This window comes from Drosophila nasuta, chromosome 2R (genome assembly GCF_023558535.2).
Source record: "Drosophila nasuta strain 15112-1781.00 chromosome 2R, ASM2355853v1, whole genome shotgun sequence".
NCBI lineage: Eukaryota > Metazoa > Arthropoda > Insecta > Diptera > Drosophilidae > Drosophila > Drosophila nasuta.
The window spans coordinates 18,497,350-18,525,340 of record NC_083456.1 but is presented as its reverse complement, the minus strand read 5'-3'; the positions used below and the strand labels follow the sequence as shown (position 1 = coordinate 18,525,340).

Genomic DNA, 27,991 nt, shown 5'->3' with positions numbered 1-27,991 from the left:
AATGAACAAAATTTTTGCATTAATTGGCATTAAACGAAACTAACGGCAACGACATTGCCAGCCACGTTCCACACACACATCGTCGTCCACTTCAATCTCATTCCACGCTCCAGCTTTTTGGCACACGTCATCATCATCATCTGACATTTGCTGAACATCTCCGCTAATCGAGCACTTTTGTACTTCTTTGCAGGGCACGTTGGCGTGAGAATCGTACCATCTTTAATACGCCCAATCCACGCCTCATGAACGTCTCGCTGTTGCGCGACAGCAAGCTCCTCCATGGCCAGGAGCGTCGTGGCTCGAGGATGTCTGTGCGGGCTCCATCGAGGCAGCCAAGCATGGCCTCATTGCGGCCCCATTCACCGAATCCGTCGCTAGGTAAGACAGGTTTGTATTCCATTCCACAACACGGCACCGTCTGCAGTACCAGTGCGTATACGTATTATTTTTGGCTTTCGTTTCTTTTTTCGATTCCGTTTTCGATTTGTGTCTTGTCGTTGATTTTTGTTTTTATTTTAGTTTGATTTGTGCAAATTTTGTTTGACAACTTGCAGAACTTTTCTGTCAACTTGCAAAGCAAAAAAAAAAAAGAAAAAACGTAAACGCAATCAATCAATCAAACTAACTATCAATCAATCAAACAGTCGCTCAATCAGTCAGTCAGTCACTTAACAACGAACCAAACAATAAGAAAACGAGCCCCTATTCAAATGTTCGGAAGTGTTCGAAACAACTTGAACTTGAATCTTATCTTTAAAGATACTCCAAATATCGATTATATCCCATGTTTGATTGACACTGATGATAAGCTAAAAATAAAAGTAAAAGTGCGCGCTTTCTTATTTATAGCCCTCAACGAAAAGTTGCTAGATCATATACTATATATAAGTGTGTAAGACAGAGTGTGTGATATATGGTGTTTTTCCTTAGATATGCCAATTATATATTAGTAGTATTAGCTGCGTAACCAGATAAGTGTGTAAAGAGAAATGAACGATTCATTTGTGGAGGCGTGACATGGCGCTATTTATGAACTGGATTGAATAAATGGAGAATACGTGTTAATAGATTTCTTTAGAGAGTTGAAGTGCCCTTGAGGGGAAAATTACGGCTCGGCGTGTGGCCAAGAATTTCAATTATAAGTAGCAGCAGCAATATGAGTACTCGAGGTTTACCCAATCAAGTGGATCGCATTGTGTGCACAAGAAAAATAAAAAATAAAAAACGGCAAAACGATTTCAACTGGTTTGCGGGGCTCAATCAACGTGATTGACGCTTTAAGAACCGTTAAGTTTAGAACGTTGGCCATTTGCTGTTGAGTTGTTGACGATGACGATAATGATGATGATGATGATTTTGTTGTTATCTAGCTAAGGCCCAGCGGACAGTTGTTGCCAATTACCTTTGTGTGGTCGTCGTGCTTTCATTTTGTTGTTGTTTGAGTTTTGTGTCGCGATGCCAAACAATAAACATTTCCTTTTTGCTCGCTTCCCTCGAAACTCTATGTGTCTCTCTCTTTCTCTTCTGCCACACTCAAACACACACCCACACACACACACACACTCACTACGTAATGTACTACAATAAAAGGTCGCATGATACGCTCGAAGAGCAACACGCGCTCCAGCGACTCCCGTGTCAGCGATGTGTCGAACTGTTCGCGTCTGCTGGAGCATCCAAGCGCCGCCAATCAGTATAATGTTGTTCATAGCCATTTCTTGCCCTACGTGCCAACAACAGCAGCTACAGCTACAGCAGCAACCACAGTGGTCCACAATACAACAACAGCAACAGCAACAAATGCTGCCACAGCTACCACAACGCCAACGCCATCGCCAACGCCAGGTTCATCCATCACCGTAACGACCACATACGTATCCTCGCCGGGCACAGCACCAGCCTGTGGCATGGCTGCCAATTCGGGTGCAAATAAGTTTTAGTGGGCCAATGAATTCCAAACAAACAAGAAAACAAAAAAAAGAAAAGAAAATACAGATCCTGATCCTGATCCTGATCCACAAAGTCCACAAGGCATAGGTCCACGAGGTAGGCAGCTGCTCGTCTCTCAGTTGTTATCGTAGTAGTTGTTTTTTTTCCCGAACAAATTGTTGAATGTGCTGTCTAGCTATTGTGATGCCCAGTGTCCTGTATTTTATTAAGAATAATCGTAGTTGCTGTCGTTGTTATTATTGTACCAAACTTGTATGCTGGAGACAGTTGCGGTTATCTTCTACATAAGTAACTAGTAACTAGCTCCTAAATTGTATGTTCCAACACACACAACACACTTAACATAGAACACTGAATACCCTGTACTAAGTAGGAATACAGCTACAGACTTAGTGCTTAGACTTAGTCTGCCTGTCTACTGGCCCTATATATATAGTACAAAAACATACTACTTCTATACATACAAATACCAACTACATTCACACTATGTACTTAGAGATACTTACTTCAAAACTGGATTATACGAAACTGTCATTATACTCGAACACTTTCTAAACATCTATAGTTTTTCCTTTTTTACTTAGCAGTGCCTCATTCTCTTATGATTTCCATTTCGATTTTCATTTCTGTTTCCGTTTCCATTTTCCTTAGTTTTGTTTCTGTCGCACGCAGCTTTCCTCAGTTTTGTAAGTTTGCCTGGGTATCAAGTAGAGATATAAATACCTTATATGATTATGGCTCAATTATCAGTTTATAGTATTCGAGTATTAGTAGCATTTTATCTACCATGTTACTATGTAGTCTTGTGCTATTTCCGATGCAAAAACGAATGGCGTTCGGCTATCTCAGGCAGCGTCTCAGATAGCCGAAATGTCCTTTCAACCGGTGCGTAAGCAAACCGGCATCACTCAAAATTTGTTGTTGTTTTGTGCTCGTTTCGAAAGATTGTTTTGTTTGACTTTGTGATTTTTAACTCTCTGTCTGTGTGTGTGTGTTCTCCACAAAATAGGTTCGCAGTCGGAGTCGCGTGGCAGTGCCAGCAATGCCTCAGCCGCCTCGGTGCGTTCGAATCGCAGCAACTCGGTGGCACCGGGTAAGGTGTCCAGCGGTCATCATGAGCGGCATGGCTCCTCGCATCGTCAGCACCATTCGCATGCCCAGCAGCAATTGCAATCGCCGCAGGAGGAGGCCCTGATTACGAACATAACAACAAACCCCGTGGCCGAAAGCGTAACCGTTGAAATTATCGAACCGGGACACAAGTGAGAAAGAGAGATTGCTGAACGCAGAGACAGAGAGAGAGAGAGAGATAGAGCGGCGATGAAGTAAATAACAATTTATACAATAATAACAACCGTAACAAGAACAAGAATGAAATGAAAATGATGATGGAAAGAAAAGAAAACCATAAAACTAAAGTAACAGAAAAACACTCAGAAAACGAGTCAACAAATCGTCGATATCGTCGTTTAATATGCACGCGATAATAAGGCTCACTATTCGGGCCAATGCCATTGTTAGACCCTTTTTTAAAGACATTTTTTGCAATTAATGGACAAATTGTTGGATACCCAGTATAAAGCGTATTACAAAACTTTTTGCAGAACCACACGACAACAATGCTAATTAATTACTTGCATAACGATATATTTAAATAAATATATAAATATATATATATATAGATAACACACATATATAGCGAGCAATGCATATATTGATCGGATATATGCAACTACACCGTAAAAAAAATGTTCGAAAAAAAACCTTGCATAACAAATTCATACTACTCTTTTTTTCAAACCAAAAAAAATCAACAAAATAACAAATTAAAAAGAAAAAACTATTACAAATAACAAAAAAAAAAAACATAAAACAAAAACAAAGATCATTTAAATAAATAAATTTACAAATTTATATAAATATTGTACGCAAAATAGAGAAAGCTTTATGAATTAACAGCAACAACAACACCCAAGTAAAACAAATTTCGTAGAAAAGAAATGAACAATAATTGAAATAAAAATTAACCAATGTAGGCATGATTTCAAAAGTAGTGAATTGAGTTTAGATTTTGTTTTCATTTGTTTTGTGTTTGATAATACTACTTAAGGAAAAGCGATAATCATTGCCAAAAACAACAAAAAAAACAAAGAACAAAACAATTAGGACACATAGCAAAACAAGCAAAAAAAAGCTGATTATGTACAATGTACATACGCACAACGCCTTATCTTATCTAACTTACAAAAAACACACAAAAATAACAGGAAGCAGCTCCTCCCATTGAATATCTCTATAGTGCGAGTTCCGGCCACGCCTATATATTAACAACAACAAATGCTGCTGTAGTCCCCATATGGATAATTATTATTCTTATAGCCAATGAACAACACAGAAAATGCAATTGCAAATGCAAGAAAATATTATGAACCTCGGGACCATATTTTATAATCAAAATATGCGTTTCAGAAAAATGTAAACGAAGCACGCACGTTTAGTTCCCACAAAAACATTTTTCAAATATACTCGTATAAAAAAATCTTAAATACCAAAAAAATAACAATAACAATACTTTTAACTATTGGTTAATGCTGGCTGAACTAAATTTTAGGGAACACTGAGAACAAAATGAATAAAAGAAGAAAAAGAAAAAAAAAGCTAGCACAATGCACCCACAAGTGCCGTAGTTCGGGTAGTTAGTTAAAATCTAACTACCTCTCTAAATATACGAGTAGCTTCTAATAATCTAAATTGACTTCCAAAACCACATATGAATCTTGAGTTCTTATTGTGCTACGTTTTTCGTTACAAATAATTACACATTTCATTTCCCAAATCCCAATCCAACCTTAGTCAATAATGTTCTCCTTCAGCACTGGGCGGACCAATAATAGGGGAAGATTCTTCGTGCGTCGAGTGCTGAGACAACATGCATTGGTATAAGTGTAAGAGGGGATTCCGTTAGGTTTTCAGTTGAAATTCATAGTACTTAAAGTCTATCGAGTATAATAAGGAATTTTTTGATTTTACAGCAAAGCCCCACAAACAACCAAAACAAAAAAAAAAACTCTCATTTGCTTTTGTGCTCAATCAAAGAAGCTTAACTGTGAGAATAACAAAGTGAATACAAAACGTGTTTATAAAAACCTTAAATACTAAATACAAAACACAAAAAAAAAACCTAAACATGGCCTACAAAATGGCAAGTACAATTTAGTAGAGCGAGGCTAAATCGCATTAACTTAAACTTTAAAGCAAATAAAAAATAATAAATGAACAAAATAACTCCAATTCAAAATGAAAAAAAGATACAAATCATTAATAAAATGCTTGTTAAGTAAAAAAAAAAATTATAATAATAACTACTTAGCTAAATACGAGTAAATATTAATTACAAGCATAATTTTATTCAAATTGCATCGAATTTTTCTTAAACAGCAAACAAACAATCTTATTTCTAGGACATCAAATATATACATATATACGTATTTACATTAAAATGCACAACAAAAGGAACAATACATAATAATATAAACTTAACTTGATAAAATGACAGAAAAAAAACGACTTAAGCATTGAAATTTGGGGAAGGATTTCAAAGTTTAACTTTGTTTTTGTGACAACACGTAATTTAAGCACAAACGCTAAGAATTAAATTAAATAGATCTATATATATTATACATAACATATTTAAGATTTATGAACATTCTCCAAACACTGATTTTTCTATTTACATCAAAATAAAAACAAAAAGAAAAACAAAAAACAAATGTTGAAGGCAGACTTTAATTAAGCGACTTTTAAATAAGCAGAAATCATAAGAAACATATTTTAAACAAATTATATACATCAATATATGCTTTATTTACTTTAATATTTATATACACGACATACAAAACAAAACTACATACAAAACTAATGATGATTATATACACTTGTATGAAAGTCTAGTGGAAATCTATGCGATAAATTCATTTACACTCTACCAAACCAATTTTATACATATACCAAGTAAAACAAAAACTTCGAAAATCTAATCTAATGAAATCTATGAATATATGAAAATAGTTACAAAATACATTATCGCAAAATTAGAGAACAACAAGAACAAGATTTAATTCTGTAAGCATCGATAGAAGGCATTAATCTAAAGATTTCTCATGTGACTCATGTAACTAAGTACTTACAACAACTAGCAACAACAAAATGAACAACTAGAAGTTGAGCGTAGTTATAGTATGACAAAAACAAAAGTTAAACCAAAACAGTAGCCAGGATTACTTATAGCTCGCAAGTTAACCATTAGGTAAAAACATTGCATTCAACAAAAAAGAAAAAATCAAAAAAAAAAATTACTAACAAATGAAATGCTTTTTTTCAAACTTAAGAACGGCTATGAAAGCAGTCAAAGAAAAGAGAAAATGAAAACAAAAACCTGTTGGAAACGCTACAAGAACTTCGTATATTATACATATAAAGTGCATATATACATATACAAATATAGATTTATATTTAAAAATCAGTTCACTATAATAAAAACTATATTACCATAACTTACATAAAAAAAACAAAAAAACGAAAAACAAAATCAAACTACAGTCTTTTATAGAGTGGTTCCCCTGCAAATGTTCTCCCTCTGATCCGATCCATCCTGATCCGGTAATCTCCTCTTTGTCACACGCTTATAATAACTCTGTTCGGCCACATAGTTGAGATGCTTGGCGCTACCCGCTCCAGTGTTCTTCACGAAGCGATATAGATGGCCATTGCGCTGCTGCAGCAGCTCGTACGGATGTCCGAGCTCGACGACACGTCCCGTATCGATGACCATCACACGATCCGAGTCCATAACCGTATGCAATCGATGTGCTATGGTCAGCACAGTGCAGTTAGCGAATCGGGTGTGAATGGCCTCCTGAATCAGTTGATCAGTGCTGAAATTCAAATTGAAATTTAAATTTAAATTTCAACACTTTCTTAACGGAAATCATTTCTAACTTACTCGGGATCCACGTTGGCTGTCGCCTCATCCATGATGAGTATTTTGCTGTGCCGCAAAATGGCACGCGCCAGGCATATCAGTTGTCGCTGGCCCATGCTAAAGTTGCCACCGGCATCGTGCAGTCGATAGCTGAGTCCGCCATTGAGTGCGGCCACAAATGACTTCATTTTCACGGAGTCCAACGCCTGCCAAAGCTCGTCATCCGATTGATTCTCAAACGGATCGAGATTGTAGCGCAACGTGCCCGAGAAGAGCACGGGATCCTGCGGTATAATCGAGATGCGGCTACGCAGATCGTGTAAGCCTAGCTTAGAGATATCGTAGCCATCCACCTCGATGAGTCCTTCATTCAGAGCAAGGCGAAAGAGCGCTTGCACAATCGATGATTTGCCAGCGCCAGTGCGTCCAACAATGCCGATTTTCTCCTTCGGTTTGATGGTGAAATTGAGACCATTTAGCACATAGTGCGACGTGTGCTCGTTGTAGCGTAATCGCAGATCCTGGAAGTGCAGCTGCCCCGCATTGGGCCAATCTGCTGGCAAATTGACACTTGCATCCGTCTCATAGGATGGCTCTGGTGGCAATTGCACGTACTCCAGCACACGCTCTACGCTGGTCATTTGATTCTCCAGCTCGACGGTCTGCAGCATGCCCCACTGACAGATGATGCCCAATGACATAGACTGCGTGATGGCCAGACCGACATCACCGCTGAAGTACCCTCGATCGACAATGAGAAAACTGAAGGTGACCAGCAGAATGTACAGCACACAGATGAGATCCGTCCAGAAGGCAAAGGCACGATTCACAGTCACATACATGTAAACAGCGGATGTGTTTTCATTTTGATATTTATGAAAGTCGCGCTCCAGACGCTTTGTGGCATTCAGTGCTCGTATCGTAGGCAGACCCCTAAAAGTGGCATTCGTATACGAGTAAATGGGACTTCTAGCTGCAAGGCCAAGGAAAAAGAATTGAATAGTTAATGAAACAAAATTATAAAATTTAAGCTTTACTCACAAATGATATCGATGCGCTTGAGGCTTCGACTGGCGCCTATGTAAAGACTTCTTGCAAAGTAGAGCAAGCCGATCATGAGAATCGCAGGTATGAGCAGCCAATAATTGGCAGTGCTCACCACAATGAGCACAGCCAGGCCATTGACAAAGAACTCGAACGAGTCCATCATCGATTGTGGCAATGTGATGTCAATGGACAGAATATCGCTGGAGAATCGATTAAGTATACGCCCCGAGGTGGCCAGGGTAAAGAACTGCATGCTGGATCGTATGACACCCTGGAAGAGAAAGTTGTGAATGTGCAACGAGATGCGTAGACACATCATAAAGAAGCCAAAGGTGCGCAGCACATAGAGCAACAATGTGGTGATGATCAGCACCGAATACACGATGACCAATTGTGTTCTGATCTTCTGACGCTGAATCGGTGTTCCATGCTCGTCGGGTTCCTCTTCCTCCCAGTTAGCCCTAGAATGAAAGTCAAAAATAATTAGAAAACATTAAAAAGGGGTAAATTATCATATATTATTATGATTTTCATCATTATTGTGTTAGTTTTGAGTCAATTAATAATTGAATTTGCAAATCTTTTTTGAAACTCGAAATATTCTGAACTTTGAAAATATTTTTAACAAATAATGAAAAACTTAAATTTAGAAATCAAGGATGGTATGCTTAGGTGATCAAGAAACTCTGATTCATTCTCTGATTTATTTGAAGTCTATTTTAAAAAAAGGAAAAAAGTATAAGTCCTTAAAATTCTCTACTAAAGATTCACTTACCATTTGGAGAGAAAAATATCCATGGCAGCCTCGGAGCCGCGTGCTATTATGAAAACCACCAGAATGATGAGCACCACCGACGGCAAACCCAGCACAGCAAAGTATTTCTTATAGGTGCCCAGTTTGACGGATCCCTGTTCCTGTTGTTCCTTGTACAGCTCAGCGCACTCGTCCTGATGCAACTGCATCTCCTGTTGGCTGAGCGGTTCGCGTTGCTCCGTCTCCTCGAGAATGCTGTCGGTGCGCAAGGCACGCAACTTGGACACCTCGCTGTCATTGGCCACCGACATGCGAAAACGTTTCAGCTGCTTAAGCGACTCGTATCTACCCTGAATGGAGGCACGTCCGCCCTCCATGAGCACCACGTGATCGGCATGCTGCAACAGCGCCACACGATGCGTCACCAGAATGCGTATCTTGTCGCGCAAAAACTCCTTGAGACAACGTTCTAGCAGCTGATTGCCCACATGTGAGTCCACAGCCGAAAGCGGATCATCGAGCAAATAGATGTCCGCCTTGCGGTAAACAGCGCGTGCCAGGCTAACGCGTGCCTTCTGCCCACCACTGAGACTGAGACCCGTTTCACCCACTAGCGTGGCATCGCCCAGTGGCAGCAGAGCGATATCCTTTTCCAGCATGCACACACGCAGCACCTCCTTGTAGCGCTGCTCATCGAACGGTTCCATGAAGACAATATTCTCGCGCAGACTGCAACGATTCAGCCAAGGCTCTTGCGGTGCATAGCTGATGACGCCATTCAACTCAACGCTGCCGCTGATGATGTCCAGTTCGCCGAGCAATGCGGCCAGCAGAGTGCTCTTGCCGGCACCCACGGTGCCCACAATGCCAATGAACTGCTGCTCCTCCACCTCGAAGGTAACGTCTTCGATGTGCCGCTGAAGCTTCTCCTGTTTGGCAGGATCCCAGCTAGCGGTGAGTCGGCAAAGCGTCACACTCTTGCGCATGGAACGCGGATTGTGCATGCGTCCAAAGTAGTTGCCATGCTGCAGATCGTCGTCCACATCGTTGAAATTGGCGACGCCTCCGTCAGCGGGATCTTCGTGCTGCAGCAGAAAGTGCAGAACACGACGAGCCACCACAAAGGTTTCGGCCCACGAGTTCATGGCGAGTGGCCAGAGATGCAGCAGCGATTGATTGAGATGATCGTAATAGCTGGACACAATGAACACCTTCTGGGCGGTCACAATGTCGCCGGTGTACACATAGCTGATGAGGCACAGGAACAGCGATAGCTTCGAGATCATATCGGTGCACTGCAGCGCCGCATACAGATACATTGTGCCACGAATGGCGCCCATCTCTTTCTTGCGCACACGTGCAATCAGCTTGGCAAAGGACGTCTCCCAGGCATACATCTTGATCACCTGCATGGCCGTAATGATCTCGTTCATCAGCTTGACCCGCACATCGCCATATTCTGCTGAGAGGTACTTGAAACGCGCCGCCGCCTTGGAAGCCCACACCTGGAGCGGTATAAAGACAATGATGGCACCAATACCGACGAGTGCTGGCCATCCGATCACTTCGTAAATGATGTAACCAAAGATCAGGCCTTCGAAGGGACCCTTCCACAGTTCGTGAAAGAAGTAGAATGTCTCGTTGAACTGCGGCAGATCGGTGGCCATGATCGCAATGGCATAACCACTTATGCCGCTGTTATCGGCAGCGATCGATACACGCAAACACTTTCGATACACGAGGCCAGCACACGCCAAGCGGACACGAGCGCCCAGCTTAAACATATAGAACATGAAGGGATGATAAGTTAGAGCGTTGACAAGCGAGCACAAGACCACGCCCATGGCGTACAGATATGCCGATTCCTTAGATATATCCTCATTGCTTTCCGAGAAGAAGGACACCAATCTGCCCAACAGCAGCGGTTGCAACGTGCTGCAAATAAAAGTTCAGACACTCAACAGTTGTAGAAGCCGATACAAAGATTCTGTAGACTTACTGCAAAAGGATCTCCAGCAAGGAGTAGAGTATGCAGATGGGCACAAAACTCGCACCATAAGCCTTGAAGATCATGTGCAACACACTCGGTTGGGAGCGCTTCAGTTCCCGCTCCCAATACTCGAGCAGTGAGTGCGATACATTTCTGCTGTCCAGGCTGGGCACATGTTCGTATAAATCCGTTGGTTTCACGTTTTTGCTGCCGTAGCCTTTTCTGAGAATCTCACGTGACCAGCTGCGAATTGTAGAATGGAAAACAACAAGATTTGTAACACCCAGGTGGGAACTTTTTATAGATGGGACAGACAACGCGTTGTCAGAATTGTTTAAGTTAGTTTATCATAATCACACTTTAAAGAATCTGCTGCATGTTTTGTGAGTTCCATTGATTGACAGCACCATAAATCTCGACTCGATGTGCTCGGCTCTTCAAGCTTATCTTATCATGGCCGCAGAAGGCGGGGCAGAAGAGCAGGCACGGTATTGATCGCGACTAAAAATTTCATTAACTTTCAAATCACCCTCGCAATTATTACGTATACGGAACATACCCCTACAATATATAAAACGTATACGTAACGAATGTTTTCAAGTTTTTATTGACCGCATAAACTATTGAGATTTATGGCATCATCGGCAGGCACCTTATAGACGAGACGAGCTACTGAGATTTTGTTATACGACTATTTGGCGACAATAATCGCTCGAGCACTCACATAAAGAACCATTTGGAAAAGAAATTCGCTTTTAGCACTGGATTTGGTTTTAGCTCCTTGGTTGTGAACATTTTGTTTCACATTGAATTCACTGGAGTTGCAAGGTTGCGACTACATAAATTTGTGTATATAATCCTGAAGAGTACGCATAGGTATTCACATATAGTATATTTTGTAGTAAGTAGACTAATATCACACAGATCCTTTGCACAATTCGCGCCGTAGTAATAATCCGGTTGTGGCCGCTGCCTTTGCCGTCTCGCTCGCTACTGATTTGCAGTACGCGAAAAGCGTTTGATTTTTAACTAATTTTGCGCTCCGTTCCCGAATCATCGCTATAAATCAATGATCCACGAAAGCCTATCGCACCACCACCTAACACAGAAAGGGGTGGACAGTTTGTGTTTATCTTAATGCCGCCTGACAGCAAACCATCAGTCGATGCAGTCGAAACCACAGCAGCGAGTCGCGAGTCGCGCCGACGACCATTTACCAAAGTGGGTTACGCTGTTAACACATGGAATACGGAGCACTGCCAGCAATTCCAGGTCTAGCCCTAAATTAGTATCAGCGAATAATGAGTAATATATATACCCTGTATGGATTTCACCATACAAATGAGGTTTATTTTAGATAGATAGCTGCCGAATGTGAAACTCGGCAATTGGATTCCAAAAATATTTATGCTGATATGTGTGTTTTAAAATAGAAATAGAATAGTGCTCATTAACTGAGTACAATAGGGTATCTCGTGGTACATCTATCTTTGCTAAATTACATTTTTTTTGTTTAATCAACGTATTCAACTTTGGCTATTGGACTGTTCGGCAATTGACATTTTTAATTAGAAGTCGTCGCACTCCACATTGTGTGTTTTACCATCGTTTATCTCTTGTCTTAGATGCGTATCAACAATCTATTGAAATTTGTCTATTGCTTTGTGTAATAATGAATTGTGAATTCTATAAACGGATGTGAATATTATGAAAAATAAATTCCATAAACGGATATGTTTGGTATAATCATTCCCAGGCACTTTATTGAGATTTTGTACTTAAATACATAAGTACAATGTTAGAACTCTACATATTGTTGTATGTAGTAGTTTCTGTAGTATACAGAGTAGTAGTAGACTGTTTATAAAAATAGCACTTGGCGTAATTTGATTTCCTTCGATTTGTGCAAATTGCTTTTGTGTTTCTACTTATGAAATATGAAGACAGAGCGGAGGCATTAAAGTATCCTAGCGAGAGAGTTACATTCATAAATTTACCTTTAAAGTTAAGTAACGAGTTAACAATGAATCACGCTTATATGTAAGTATATCTGATTACGTATATGTGTATATACAGACTTATACAGAATTGAACTAATACAATTACAACTACAAAACACATGATAAAGTTAAGTACAAATTGTGCTTATAATACTTTCAGTTTCATCTGAATGTGAATCTCAAGCAAGTTTATGTGTGATTTATTTTTGGGCGTGATTTAATTAAGTTTGCATCCATGTTGGGCTTGAATTGTTTACGAGTTTCGTAGACACTAAGCTATATAATGTTGATAAATTCGCCATCGAAGTTAAGTATCAGGTTAACATTGAATCACGCTAGCATATGTACATATTCATATGAAATAGAAAGAACTTATACGATTACAACTAAGAAACACATTTTAAAGTAATTTGTTTTCGATGCCCATGTTCATAATACTTTCAGTTCCCTCCCACTAACTCCTAATCAAGTTTGTGCGTGTAAGTAAATGTTTGTGTGCTATTCTGATTTCTCGTGAAGTGCCGGTATAACATTGTGCTCCTGGGGAGTCGCATCCTTATCGAGCAAACGTTTGCTGTAACTCTCTTCGGCCATTTGTTGTAGTGAAAATGCGGTTGTTGTCCCCGTATTATCGACTAAGTGTCGTAGATATCCGTCAGGTCGTTGTAACAGCTCGTAAGCATGGCCAAGTTCGCGAGCTTCTCCTGCATCCATGACAAGCACACGATCCGAATCCATGACGCTATGAAGTCGATGCGCAATTGTAAGTACAGTACAATGGGCGAACTTCGATCGAATCGTTTGTTGAATGAGCTTGTCAGTTCTATAAAAAGTACAAGATTAATATGATGACGTGCTTACTTCCAGACGTAATCAGCGGTTAATAAACTTACTCTGGATCCACGTTGGCTGTGGCCTCGTCCAGTATCAGTACACGATTATTACGTAGAATGGCGCGGGCCAGGCAAACCAGCTGACGCTGGCCTACGCTGAAGTTGGATCCACCATCATACATGACGCAATTAAGGCCACCAATTAACGTCGATACATACGAACGCAGTTCCACATCGCCCAGAGCTTTCCACATCTCCTCGTCGGTTCGCTCATCCATCGGATCCAGATTATAGCGTAACGTACCTGAGAACAGCACTGGATCCTGTGGTATGATTGAGATTCGACTGCGCAAATCGTGAAGTCCCATATGCTCAATGTCTACGTCATCAATGCGTATCATGCCCTCGTTGCACGCCAACCGGAATATGGACTGTATGATGGAAGATTTGCCAGCGCCCGTACGACCAACAATACCAATCTTCTCGCGCGACTCAATTGTGAAGTTAAGATCCCGTAGCACAGGTTCATCTTTGGGCGAGTATCGCAACTTGAAGTTAATGAACTCAATGCGTCCTTTGCTTGGCCATTCGGTTTTCGGTTTAAATTTCTCTTCGGTCTCTAGTGGCGGCTCCGGTTGCACTTCTGTGTACTCCAGCACACGCTCGACGCTAGTCATTTCATTTTCAAGCTCAGCAGTCTGACGCATACCCCATTGGCACATGCCTGTCATCGTGGTGCTGTGTAAAATGGCCAAGCCGACGTCGCCACTGGTGAATTCGTTTGGCAGTACCAAAAAACTGAATGTCACTGCGGTCATGTAGCCAATGCACAATAAATCCGACCACAAGGCAAAGGCGCGCGTACACGAAAGGAAGAGGAACCACGCCGAGGTGTTTGCATTCTGATAGTCGTGAAATTCACTCTCCATCACACCCTGAGCTTGCAGTGCTCTTACAGTAGTTAAACCCTGGAACGTTTGATTCGTCAAAGAGTAGATTGGACTGCGAGCTGTAAATATAAATATATATATTAATTGAGAATTCTAAAATGAAATTAGCATAGACTTACATATGCCCTCCAATCGCTTAATGCTGCGACTTGAGTTCACATAGAGATAACGTATACAGGCCAGAATCACCACAATGACAGCAGCAGGAACTAGCAGCCAATAATTGGCAATGGCGACAATGATAAGCACACCAGACACATCGATGGCAAACTGAAAAATAAACGAATTTTAATTATTTGCAATATTTATAAACAGTTTAACAAACTTACCGAAATGCAATCTAATAGCGTATGAGCTAAATCAGTGTCTATTGTGCGAATGTCCTTCGAAAACCGATTCAAGATGCGACCCGAAGAGTTCGTGTTGAAAAAGTACATGGTTGCTCGTGTGATACCACGGAAGAGGCGATCGTGCAAGCGCAGTGAGATACGCAATCCCATCCTAAAGTAGCCAAATGTGCGCATTAAGTATACGATGAATGTGGCGCTCAGCATGATGGCATAGAATAAGACGAGTTCCTGACGAATGCTATCTTCAGTTCTGGCCTCAGACATTAGAATGGTATCGTTTACAGGCGCAGGAGTAGTCGACTCATCAAACGTTGCATTGGTTGAGAGATTCGTTGTGCGATTGAGTGCAATGTTTTCTTCCCAAATAACCCTGCAAATATTTTTTAATGGCGTATTAATAAAGATTGAGATACAGCACTCTCATACACTTACCATCGCGATAAGAAGTAATCCACGCCTGTGAGCATAACTCTGGCACAAATGAACAGCACCAAAATGACGAACAGGAGAAATGAGCTCTCCCAACGCTTTGAAATACGAAGCGTAGACACTAAATTTGACCGAACCCACGGCTTGTTGTTCTTGATTCGTTTCCTCAACCGTCTCATCGGGTCTGAGCAACTGATTGTGTTGATGATGCTCCATACTTTTCTCAGAATCACTGCGAGACATGTGGCTGGCAATGCTATGAGTATCGATTCCACTCTCGTCGTGGGTTTGCTCCAGAAATTGAAACTGTCGTGACCGTTGCAATTGCTGGTAACTGCCTTGGGCTGTAATCTTGCCCCCGGACATTAAGATCAAATGCTCCACATCGAAGAGATATTGCACTTGATGGGTGACTAAGACGCGTATCTTGTTAGACAAAAAAGTCTCGTATGCACTTCTCAAAAATGTGCTTGCCCACGTGAGTATCGACGGCCGAGAGTGGATCGTCCAGCAAATAGATGTCGGCTTTGCGATATACAGCACGCGCTAGATTGACGCGAGCTCGTTGGCCACCGCTAAGACTAACACCACGCTCTCCAATGACAGTTAAGTCTCCTCTGGGCAGCAGCTCCATATCCCGCTCCAGCGCACAGACTTTGATAACCTTCTTGTAACGTCGTTCATTATAGTCCTCCACAAACACAATATTATCGCGGATGGTGCCCTCAAATACCCAAGGCTCCTGGGCGGCATAAGAGATCTTCCCGTGCACAAACGCCTCGCCCTGATCAATGCCCACCTCACCGAGAAGCACATTGAGAAAACTGGACTTGCCTGCTCCAACTCCACCCACTACAGCCGTCAGTGACTGATCTTGAATTTCCGTACTGAAGTTCTCAATGGCGCACGTCTTATGGCCATCACTGATATCCCATGAGGCAGATACGTTTTTCAATATCACACTCTTTTTGGATGTCTCTGGGCTAAAGTCCCGCAGACGATTGTGCGGTGTTTGAGTTGTCTGTGACTGACCATTTGTTAAAAGCGAACCATTTAGTTCGACATTTTTCTTCTTATCATCCTCAGTTAGTTTGCGCTTGTTCTTCGACTGCATTGTGTCGTTCTCCATATTACTGGGACACTCCGCTCTGGTGCCATCCAACAAAAATTCCTTGCAACGTTTTGCCGAAACCAAAGCCTCGGCAATGAATGTAATGGAGAGTGGCCAGAAATGTACCATGGAATCATTCAACATGTTGAAGTACGATGAGACCGTGTAGACCTTCTTTGCTGTCAACGCATCCCCCAAATAGACATAGGAGCACAGCGCAAGGAACACGGACAATGGTGAAATCATTGAGGTACAGCTTAATGCTGCATGAATGTAATTTGTGCCACGTATCGCCTTCACCTCCTTGAGACGCACTTCGGCTACGACGCGAGCGAATGACTTTTCCCACGCATACATCTTAATCACTTGAATGCCTTGAATGATCTCGTTCATCAGTTTTACACGCATATCGGTGCGTTCGGCTGTCTTCTGCCGATAATAAGCTGCCTTCTTGGCCGCCCACGCCTGGAGCGGTATAAAGCTAAGCATAAACGAGACACCAATGACAGCAGAAAGTCCAATCTCGCGATACATTAGATATCCAATTAGTATCGATTCCATGGGTCCTTTCCATGTGTCGTGCAGAAAGCAGAGGGCAACATCGAATCTACCCAGATCATTTGATAATATATTTATAGCTCGAGCACGAAGACCATCGTTGCAACTGCTCTTGGATACTTGCAGGCACTTGCGGTAGATGAGACCCGAGAATGCCAGACGCAATTTGGTGCCCAATTGAAATATGTAGAAGATGAACGAATGAAATGTTATCACAGGTATCAGCATGCAAATCACAATGCCCAGTGCATTGATGTATGCTTCGTCCACGGTTACCGTGGTTTGATCTGTGGCAAAATATCCAACAAAGCCGCCCAAAAATAGTGGCATTAGCGATCTAAAATAAAGTAAATGGATTAGCACGAATGTTTGCCATAAGTATGATGAAATCTACAATATAATTACTCACTTGCAACAAGTCTCGAGAAATGCATAGATTAGGCCCAAAGGCAGGAACACGGCACCATACGCCCGCCATATCGTACGGATTATACTGGGATTATTACGTTTTAGTTCATCGTCCCACAAGTCACTAAAAGTTTTCGTCACCCGCTCGCTGTCAAGGCACTTCCTATGCTGATACAGTTCGTCATCTGTAAATGGGCCCTGGAGACCGCGCTTAAACAGATCCCGCATCCACCTGTAAATATAAAAGATTAGTTTTTAATATGTATACAGATATGATAAGCATCTGACACTAATTAGATGTGTGTCATTAAGATTCTTTTGAGGCATAATAATTTATAAGGCTGCTACAGAAGCGAATCTCTGATATCTAATCAAAATCAAGTTCAAGGATATATACTTATGATATTGTATATGTATATATACTTTATGTGTATGCTTCTTAGAATCCATCTGAATAACGAATAATAATAGATTACGTATTAACAACAAATGTTATGATTATGGACTATGGACCCCGTAATTTTTTTTTTATCAAAATTATATATATTAATAATGGATAATAAATTATTTAATCTTAGAACCTAGCAATTTTAATGTCATAACACGATATTCATGAAGTGTTCAAAAAGGATTATAACTATACATTTTGTTGCTGCGATTTTTTTTTGTATTGAAATAAATTACAACTACTTATTATTTACGGTCCCGGGATAAAACACATGCTTTATAAATATGTATTGCGAGATAACGATTGATGAATACGTTTTGAAAAAATAGTATTTTAGTTAATCATAGGCTATATACATATATACTGTGAGGTAGTTGTCTAAATTAAAGTTGCAAATTAAAGTTGCAAAGTTGCAAATAAACATCTGATTGTCACAAATCAAAGCATCAGCTGATGCGCCAAAGCCTTAATTAAGTTGGCAACTCCACTTAGCATAGCTCAACTGTTGAGTCTATCGAACGGGGAGTAAGTATTGCATTGATCCACACAGAGATGCTTTGAGCACTCACTAAGGGCAGCCATCTTCACTTATGCACTTTTTTTTCACTGAGAACATTAATACATCAGACCAAAAGTTTGCAAAGAAAAATTGCAAAAATAAATATAAAATAATACTGCAACCGAGAAAGGAATGCCAACACTTTTGGGCATTCGAGATTTTCTTTGTCCCAACTTGGATTGGCCGGCTCTTTTAGAGAATTTAGAATTGCTAAATTTTCTCTTTGCCACTGATTGGTAAGTAGTGTCAATCTGATTAGACCTTGCGGTAAAAATGTTATTTTATGCAGCTTATTGGTCATACCGCTGGCAATTGCACACGCTAGACCCTCCATAGAGTGTAATAGGTGTTGCACATTGCGGTCCTCGCCTTCCCCCCCCACCTGTTGAACAGGTGCCACTAGTGAAGCGCACGCGGATATTCACCCTAACCTGCAAGCCTAAGGGAGAATTGGTGAAGGCAGCGAACCTCGCTGCGAACAGCCAGCTAGAGTGGGAATAAGGCGATAATCTTGCGGCAGCGAATCTTCGCTGCAGATTATCAAACGGTATTCGATAGCGGCTCAGCGAAGGCGATACTAGAGACGTTCAAAGGAGCGTAGATCTTCCGGCGAGAGATCTACGGCTCCACAAAAAACACGCCGGCACCATCTGCATTGGATTGTTTTCGTTCGCAAAATGCACTAAGAGTGCCAACATGGTTTGCTAAATTGAATAATTAAATTGAATTTGTATTAGTACTTGTCAAAAATCGACTAACTCATTTTTTCGACTTTTTGTACAGCCAACATGGGGTTCATAGGGATTTGAAAGCCTGATAACCATAACCCTTTATCATCTTTAACAGCTAACATCAACAAGCATATATGCTACGACGGATTCATCAGTTATCAGGCCTGCTAACATCGATGGAAAGTGCGTAAGTACGGCATAGCCGTGTCTATATTATAGTTGATTGGGGTTGTGATTGTGAGGTTCTCAATTCCGTGTGTTCCGTGTTGGTTCTCTATCTTTCGTATTATTAAGTCATGAAGACAACCGTTTAAGTAAAACAAACTAACGTAACGATAAATAAAGGCTCAATAAATCAAGCACTATTGTTAACTAGAGATAATTTTTATAAACAAAATGAAGTATGTTTATTAAATTACTGTATATCATGGAGAAGAAAACAATAATGTGTTAAACTTTTAATTCTAATTGGGCACTGAATGTGCGAGCGTCTGAGATAATGCGAGATGAGTACTGTCCCTCTCCCCTAGTATTACACTCTGTCTACACTTTAATTTATGATGACTTACTACCCAGTCGAAGCCAAAGACCCACCCCAGCCCTGAACTGAGCCGGCAAGTTAGCTAGACAGAGTAGGCTTAGACGAGTAGAACCTCGTGGTGTTCGTCACATAATTAAATGGCGCCCAACTCGTGAGGCCTATGGAAAATGTGCCCCAAAACAATAATTTCCTCATCAAACTATTCATTCTTTTTATTGAAAACATAGATGTATGAATTTTCTGCCTTCTGGATTGGCTGTTTACTGATGAGAACGTCGGAAGCAGACCAGGCGAAAAGAACATACATAGCGGATTCATTAATTGATAGTGTTATCAATGAATTAAACCTGCTAAATACAATTTTCTGGCCAATAATGTGATTAAGGAAATTTTTGTAGAATTGATGAATTTCGATTCTCTACCGAATCATTGTTAGGCCCAGTATACAATATTGTGTTGTGGTATTGAAATCGAGAATTGTTCAGTATTGGTTAATATCGATCTGTTCCTCTTTCAATCACAAACACTCATCAAATACGTTACTAATTAAAGTAGATTCAGCCTCTTAGTACTCACTTCGCATTATCTTAAAATCGCATTGAAGGGTAAGTCCCAAACTTAAAAACTTAAAACTTGAACACTATATTATCGCATATCGTAAACTTATTTTTGTCAATTACCTTGTCAATATCGAATACCGTACTAGTTCACATTCATATTTTAATTCATCATGCCGGTTACTCGCAGCGACGAAAACCTCGCATCAGCTAGTTCACTAATTCTTTGCAAAATTTGCAATGATTTAAAATCGTCTGAATTTGAATTAGTAAAAACCCCTTGTAGTCATAACTTTCACTCCGAATGTATATCCAATTGGCTCAATACTAGCGAAACTTGTCCAACTTGCAAAAGCCGTGCAGGATAGGAGATATTTTTGGCTCAGAACAATCTGAAGGGTTAAGCATGCTTCATACAGTTGCAGCACCCCAGTTTCACGCGAAGCCTCGGGAGCCGCTGGTACTAAACCACGAGATCGACCAAAAACAAGAGCTAATCAGAGAGAGAATCTCATGAGAAATGCCGCACAATCTCCTTCTTGGCAACACAGGGCAAGCTTAGAACAAAATGTACCTACTTCCAGGCAGCATCAAAATGCTGCGCGAGAAAGTCGCTTACCCCGAGCATCAACAGGAAGTACAACCACACCCGTTCCAGCTGTGTCTGAACAACGAGTTCAAGGACTTATCACTTCTTCACTCGATAACTTTCGAGCTGAACTAGTCGCTACTATCGCTGATCAGGTTGAATTAGCCTTCAGAAACTTAAATATTGCCGCCCAACCGCCAATAGTTCGTTCCGAGGAACCGCAATTGGAATGGGATAACGAAATTCCAGATCAGAATAACGAAGGATTGGGGCAATCAGGAAATATATCTGGTAGTCTCGATCGGCCTGACCGAATTTCTAGTACCATTGTTAATTGGCATCTTAAGTTCAGTGGTACACCAACTGATATACCAATCGACGACTTTATATATCGAATAAATTGCTTGACCTCTCGTTGTTTGAGCGGAAACTTTGATACGTTGTATCAGTTTGCTCACTTACTATTCTCAGGTCCAGCGTTAACCTTCTATTGGAGATTTCATCGTAGCTCTCATCATAGGAATTGGTATAATCTTTGTTCTCGTTTATGCGAAAGATACCAAAATCAAAGAACCGATGAAGACATAAAAGATAGCTTACGGCGCAGGAAACAAAAGTTTAATGAACCTTTCGATGAATATTTGGATGCTATGTTGAACATAGCAGATACGCTTAATTCTCGTCTATCCGATACCGAATTGGTCTCTTATGTTAAACAGAATTTGAAACCAGATCTTCGACATGAACTGTTACATGTTCCAATTTCAAATTTAGCTATCCTTCGTAGAGAATGTCACAAACATGAAGAATTCTACTCCCAACTGCCTAAACATCAAAATCGATCGAATAACCCCAACCGAGTTATTCATGAGATTGCTTTAGAAAAAGACCTGGAGTTAGGCTCTGAAGATGAAAACTCAGAATCAGCAGATGTAAATGCTATGAAGTATTCTGATAATTTCAAATGCTGGAATTGCGATGAAATTGGTCATCGTTACCAGGATTGCCTGAAATCACGTCGCATATTTTGTTATGGATGTGGAAAACTTGACACATATAAACCAAACTGTACAAAATGTAAAACCAAACAGGAAAACTCGCAGAAGGGTATTCGCTTACCACCAAAAGCGGATATCCGCAATTAAAAATAGAACCAAATTCTCTAGAGTATTCTCAACCACCTGCTATATCGAATAACTTACCTGACTTACAAATTCATCGACATTTTATACCTTATCATTTGCGATTAAGAAAAATACACACATCTCCAAAATCGCGTGCTGCTCATCGTATGCATACATTTTGGTCGAAAAAGCGTGTACTAAATTCTTATAGGATATCAGCTATCGTAAATAAAGACAACGATATACGACCCTTTACTTACCTCAACATTCTCGATCAGCGTTGTTTGGCCTTGCTCGATAGCGGAGCAAATAAAAGCGTGATCGGAGGAAACTTAGCAAAGTACATTCTTGAAAATAATATTAACTATCTTAAATCCAAAGGATTTGTTAAAACTGCTGATGGACAACCTCAAAAGGTCGCTGGTACCATTAATCTTCCAATCGAATATAATTCGACAAAGCAATCGTTTGAGTTCCTAATTGTTAGCGCCATCACGCAAGATGTTATTTGCGGAATTGACTTTTGGAATAAATTTGGAATTTCTGTTAGTTATGTTAATGCAGTAACTGAATCTGAAATTGAAAATGAAACGATACCCAAATTGTCTCTTACAGTAATGCAAAACGCAGATTACAAGCAGTTGTTGATTTTTTCCGTCATGCGAAAGGGACGGCTTAGGAAAAACAACACTTCTTGAACATTCTATAGACACAGGAGATAGTACTCCCATTAAACAAAGATACTATCCCATATCTCCAGCTAAAGAAAAGCGACTTTGTGCCGAGATTGACCGCATGTTACGTTTAGGAGTAATAGAAGAAGCTTCGAACTCTGCATGGTCCTCGCCTGTGGTTTTGATTGTTAAACCTGGCAAAGATCGTCTATGTCTTGATTCTCGAAAGCTAAATGCAGTGACGAAGAAGGACGCATATCCCATGCCTAGCTTAGAAGGTCTTCTAAGTCGATTGCCATCTGTTAAGTGCATTTCCAAAATCGATTTAAAAGATGCCTTTTGGCAAATTTCTCTAGACAAAGAAGCGCGACCAAAAACTGCTTTTACGGTACCAAATAGACCCTTGTATCAGTTTACTCGGATGCCATTTGGCTTGTGTAACTCACCTCATACAATGTGTCGTCTTATGGATCAAGTAATTCCCTATGACATGAAGGAACACGTATTCGTATACCTAGATGATCTATTGGTCATGTCCTCTAACTTTGAAGACCACTTACTGCATCTGACCGAAGTGGCAAATAGATTACGAAAAGCGGGACTAACAATAAATGTTACCAAAAGTCAGTTTGGAATACGAGAAGTAGATTACTTAGGCCATGTAGTAGGAGAAGGCACACTTCGAGTAAATCCAATGAAAGTGCAAGCCGTTTCCGAATTTCCGGTGCCACAGTCCAGACGCCAACTGAGACGATTCCTGGGCATGACTGGTTGGTACCAGCGTTTTATTCCCCAGTACTCAACGGTCATCTTTGAACTAACAGAGCTGCTAAAAGGAAAGAAATTTGAATGGAATGAAGAGGCCCAACATGCGTTCGAAGCAATAAAACATAGACTATGTGCTGCTCCGTTTTTGCGTCATCCCAACTATGAGTTGCCATTCTTAGTGCAATGTGACGCTTCAACATATGGCATCGGCGCCGTATTAGCTCAACTTGATGCAGAAGGCAACGAACTACCCATTGCATATATGTCGAAAAAGTTGAACAAAGCACAACGAAATTATTCTACAACGGAATTAGAATGCTTGGCAGTTGTATTAGCCATTAAGCGATTCCGTATGTATATAGAAGGCCAATCATTCAAAGTTATAACCGATCATGCAAGTCTGAAATGGTTGATGAATCAAACAGACCTTCATGGCAGACTTGCTCGGTGGGCGTTAAAGCTACAAGGAATGGATTTTCAGATCGAACATCGAAAGGGCAGTCAAAATGTAGTCGCTGACACTCTTTCCAGAGCATTCGAAGAAAATGTAGATGTTGTTGAGCTCGAAATACTACCAGAGATAGATTTAAACTCGGATGCATTTCTCGAAAGTGATTATGTCGAGTTAAAAGAGAAGATGAGCAAATCCAATCTTCCGGATTTCAAAATCATAGACGGATATTTATATTACAGAGCAGTATTGCCTTCCGACGTCAGCGAAGATATTGGCGATGGCTGGAAACTGTACGTCCCTACATCTCTCAGAAATTCGGTGATAGTTTCAGCTCATTGTACCCCAACGTCAGCACATTGCGGCACAGCGAAGTGTCTAGAACGCATTCGTAGGCATTTTTATTGGCCACGAATGGTAGTGGAAGTGCGAGACTTTATTAGCAAATGCAAAATATGTCAAACCTCAAAATACCCGACACAAAATCTAAAGCCGCCAATGGGTATTCAAACAATTAGTGAGCGAGTATTTCAAAGACTCTACATAGATTTCATAGGTCCGTTTCCACGCTCAAAACTTGGTAATATTGGAATTTTTATCATCCTAGATCATCTTTCAAAATTCACATTTCTTATACCAGTTAAGAAATTTTCGACTTTAATAATCATTGATCACTTGCGCAACACTGTATTTAACTGTTTTGGCACACCAGAGTTCATAATCAGCGACAACGGCACTCAGTTTAAAAGCCGAGAATTCGCTGCATTTTTGTCTTCGTATGGTATCAAACACATGTTCACTGGAGCATATTCCCCTCAAAGTAATGCAGCTGAAAGAGTCAATAGATCCATTAATGCGGCGTTAAGATCATTTATTCGTTCTGACCAGCGAGAATGGGATATATATGTTAGCAGTATCAATTGTGCTCTACGCAATAACATACATCAATCGATAGGCGCGTCACCGTACTATGTTGTATTTGGACAACATATGATGACGCATGGTAAAGACTACACAGTACTTAAAAATTTGAATCTCTTAAGTGAAGGAACTGCTCGATTCGATCGTGCTGACAAATTTTCTAAAATCCGTGCTGATATTCACAAATATCTGAAAAAGGCATATGAAAAGAATCAGAGATCGTATAACTTTCGTACTAAACAACGAACCTTTGAAGTTGGCCAGACAGTAATTAAGCGTAACTGGGCACTGAGCAATATGGCAAACAATTTCAACGCTAAGCTTGCACCAGTCGGCCTTAAGGCACGAGTAAAGCGAAAAATTGGACAGGCCTTATACCTATTAGAAAATTTAGAGGGCAAGGAAATTGGTCAATTTCATGCTAAAGACTTGTGGGAATTCAAAGAGTAACTACCTTCTTTCAGATTTTACGTCTTCGATTGAACTCTCGATTAAAATCTGCTGTTGTGAGGTAGTTGTCTAAATTAAAGTTGCAAATTAAAGTTGCAAAGTTGCAAATAAACATCTGATTGTCACAAATCAAAGCATCAGCTGATGCGCCAAAGCCTTAATTAAGTTGGCAACTCCACTTAGCATAGCTCAACTGTTGAGTCTATCGAACGGGGAGTAAGTATTGCATTGATCCACACAGAGATGCTTTGAGCACTCACTAAGGGCAGCCATCTTCACTTATGCACTTTTTTCACTGAGAACATTAATACATCAGACCAAAAGTTTGCAAAGAAAAATTGCAAAAATAAATATAAAATAATACTGCAACCGAGAAAGGAATGCCAACACTTTTGGGCATTCGAGATTTTCTTTGTCCCAACTTGGATTGGCCGGCTCTTTTAGAGAATTTAGAATTGCTAAATTTTCTCTTTGCCACTGATTGGTAAGTAGTGTCAATCTGATTAGACCTTGCGGTAAAAATGTTATTTTATGCAGCTTATTGGTCATACCGCTGGCAATTGCACACGCTAGACCCTCCATAGAGTGTAATAGGTGTTGCACATTGCGGTCCTCGCCTTCCCCACCTGTTGAACAGGTGCCACTAGTGAAGCGCACGCGGATATTCACCCTAACCTGCAAGCCTAAGGGAGAATTGGTGAAGGCAGCGAACCTCGCTGCGAACAGCCAGCTAGAGTGGGAATAAGGCGATAATCTTGCGGCAGCGAATCTTCGCTGCAGATTATCAAACGGTATTCGATAGCGGCTCAGCGAAGGCGATACTAGAGACGTTCAAAGGAGCGTAGATCTTCCGGCGAGAGATCTACGGCTCCACAAAAAACACGCCGGCACCATCTGCATTGGATTGTTTTCGTTCGCAAAATGCACTAAGAGTGCCAACATGGTTTGCTAAATTGAATAATTAAATTGAATTTGTATTAGTACTTGTCAAAAATCGACTAACTCATTTTTTCGACTTTTGTACAGCCAACATGGGGTTCATAGGGATTTGAAAGCCTGATAACCATAACCCTTTATCATCTTTAACAGCTAACATCAACAAGCATATATGCTACGACGGATTCATCAGTTATCAGGCCTGCTAACATCGATGGAAAGTGCGTAAGTACGGCATAGCCGTGTCTATATTATAGTTGATTGGGGTTGTGATTGTGAGGTTCTCAATTCCGTGTGTTCCGTGTTGGTTCTCTATCTTTCGTATTATTAAGTCATGAAGACAACCGTTTAAGTAAAACAAACTAACGTAACGATAAATAAAGGCTCAATAAATCAAGCACTATTGTTAACTAGAGATAATTTTTATAAACAAAATGAAGTATGTTTATTAAATTACTGTATATCATGGAGAAGAAAACAATAATGTGTTAAACTTTTAATTCTAATTGGGCACTGAATGTGCGAGCGTTTGAGATAATGCGAGATGAGTACTGTCCCTCTCCCCTAGTATTACACTCTGTCTACACTTTAATTTATGATGACTTACTACCCAGTCGAAGCCAAAGACCCACCCCAGCCCTGAACTGAGCCGGCAAGTTAGCTAGACAGAGTAGGCTTAGACGAGTAGAACCTCGTGGTGTTCGTCACAATACTATATATAAAAACTACAATATATTCATATACAATATGTGGCAGATAACAATGTAACCTTGATAGCTTCAGTGACATCTAATATGTACCGATATCTTGTGCCATACATTGACAACCAAATTCAGGGAAATTCATTCGATAAAAATAATAATAATGAGGAGACAGACGGTGAATAACCTTCATAAATATTACTAATGTGTTATAGTACATAAAGATTACATATCTACAAATTTGTGAGAATAACTTTAATACATCGCGACACGTGCTAACGAGTTGACTTAGCATGCGGAATTTACAGTAATTATTTGTGTTTTTTTGGGACTTTTTCGTATGACTAATATGGTGGACACGGGACTTGGGGTTTGTGTAAGCAAATAAGAATCTCATTAATATTCTTACCAGAAACTCCAGCGTGAGAAGGCATTGGCAGTTGCATAGGGATTCTTTGGTCGCACTATCTTTCTTCTGGTGCGGTTCATAATATATTATTTTTTTAATAAAATTTATTTTTTTAGGCACAATTATCACTATTGCAAAAATGGAGCTTGTCCTCCTTTTTACTATTGTCTATTTTATTGCACTGTCACAAGAACAATTCCAAGCGAGAATATTACACAAAATACGCTCTATTGTAAATTGATTGGCTACGGTCGAGGTCAACGGCAATCTTCTCGTACCCGCTTCTATGTCGACGACGTACCAAATTAACCGTTTGTTGCTGCGATTGCTGTTGTTGTTGTCTGTCGTCTGCTAACAACAAAACAAAGCCAATGCAAATGCAGGCTCTCTTGTAGATGTATGTATGTAAGTAATGTATTTTTTATTCGCTCACTTGGAACGACGAGAAATCGCGCACAAAAATTTAAATTAGTTAGTAATTATTTCGATTTAAACACTTATTACGACAAAACAAAAAAACTACCATGTGTAATCTACATGGGCCGGTGGACGTCACTCCGCTCTGACTTCAGAAATGGCAATGACAAAATCAATGAGAGCGAGAATAAAGGAAAACTTGCAAAACAAAACTCAACAAAGAAGAGCGCGAGAGCAGCGCCGTCAATGAGAGAGCGCCAAAAAATGAAACCGTGAGAGTGCAGCCGGTTCGCACAGCTGTTTTGCTACTCTACTATTCCGGTTTTATTGTTTTTTTCTGTCGGACATGCA

General features: G+C 40.4%; 3 protein-coding genes and 1 long non-coding RNA gene across 9 annotated transcripts in view; 1 reads left to right on the top strand and 3 right to left on the bottom strand.

Moving 5' to 3' along the window:
• The window catches only part of LOC132784590 (uncharacterized), a 29,054-nt gene extending 23,901 nt beyond the window's left edge, over positions 1 to 5,153 (top strand). For 3 of the 6 annotated variants that reach the window (XR_009632264.1, XR_009632265.1, XR_009632263.1), the window contains exons 6-8: positions 194 to 390; positions 1,594 to 2,049; positions 2,963 to 3,092. Coding sequence is in view for 2 of the 6 variants with exons in the window: in XM_060790294.1 (XP_060646277.1) it covers positions 194 to 390; positions 2,963 to 3,219 (454 nt within the window). In the remaining 4 variants the exon portion in view is untranslated. Of the gene's footprint in view, positions 1 to 193; positions 391 to 1,593; positions 2,050 to 2,962 lie in introns of all 6 variants that reach the window. The other 3 variants (XR_009632266.1, XM_060790295.1, XM_060790294.1) reach the window with 3 other exon arrangements.
• LOC132784597 (uncharacterized) lies at positions 387 to 2,871 on the bottom strand. The gene is made up of 3 exons (XR_009632267.1): positions 2,740 to 2,871; positions 2,460 to 2,649; positions 387 to 571 (listed from the first exon to the last, which is right to left on the bottom strand). It is a non-coding gene; the product is annotated as an uncharacterized LOC132784597 (long non-coding RNA).
• Positions 5,154 to 6,330: 1,177 nt separating the features above from the next.
• On the bottom strand, positions 6,331 to 11,726 carry LOC132784588 (probable multidrug resistance-associated protein lethal(2)03659). Its single transcript, XM_060790291.1, has 6 exons — positions 11,450 to 11,726; positions 10,735 to 10,968; positions 8,757 to 10,670; positions 7,976 to 8,442; positions 6,956 to 7,907; positions 6,331 to 6,887 (listed from the first exon to the last, which is right to left on the bottom strand). Exons 1-6 carry the CDS (start codon positions 11,518 to 11,520, stop codon positions 6,557 to 6,559), a joined length of 3,969 nt encoding a protein of 1,322 aa, XP_060646274.1. The 5' UTR covers positions 11,521 to 11,726; the 3' UTR covers positions 6,331 to 6,556.
• Positions 11,727 to 12,459: 733 nt separating this feature from the next.
• Positions 12,460 to 27,791, bottom strand: LOC132784587 (probable multidrug resistance-associated protein lethal(2)03659). Its single transcript, XM_060790290.1, is given in 9 exon segments — positions 12,460 to 13,548; positions 13,619 to 14,567; positions 14,628 to 14,778; positions 14,838 to 15,228; positions 15,291 to 15,379; positions 15,381 to 15,728; positions 15,730 to 17,293; positions 17,366 to 17,596; positions 27,224 to 27,791. Coding segments are annotated over 9 exon segments (4,128 nt in total). The 5' UTR covers positions 27,304 to 27,791; the 3' UTR covers positions 12,460 to 13,223.
• Between the last annotated feature and the right edge of the window lie 200 nt (positions 27,792 to 27,991).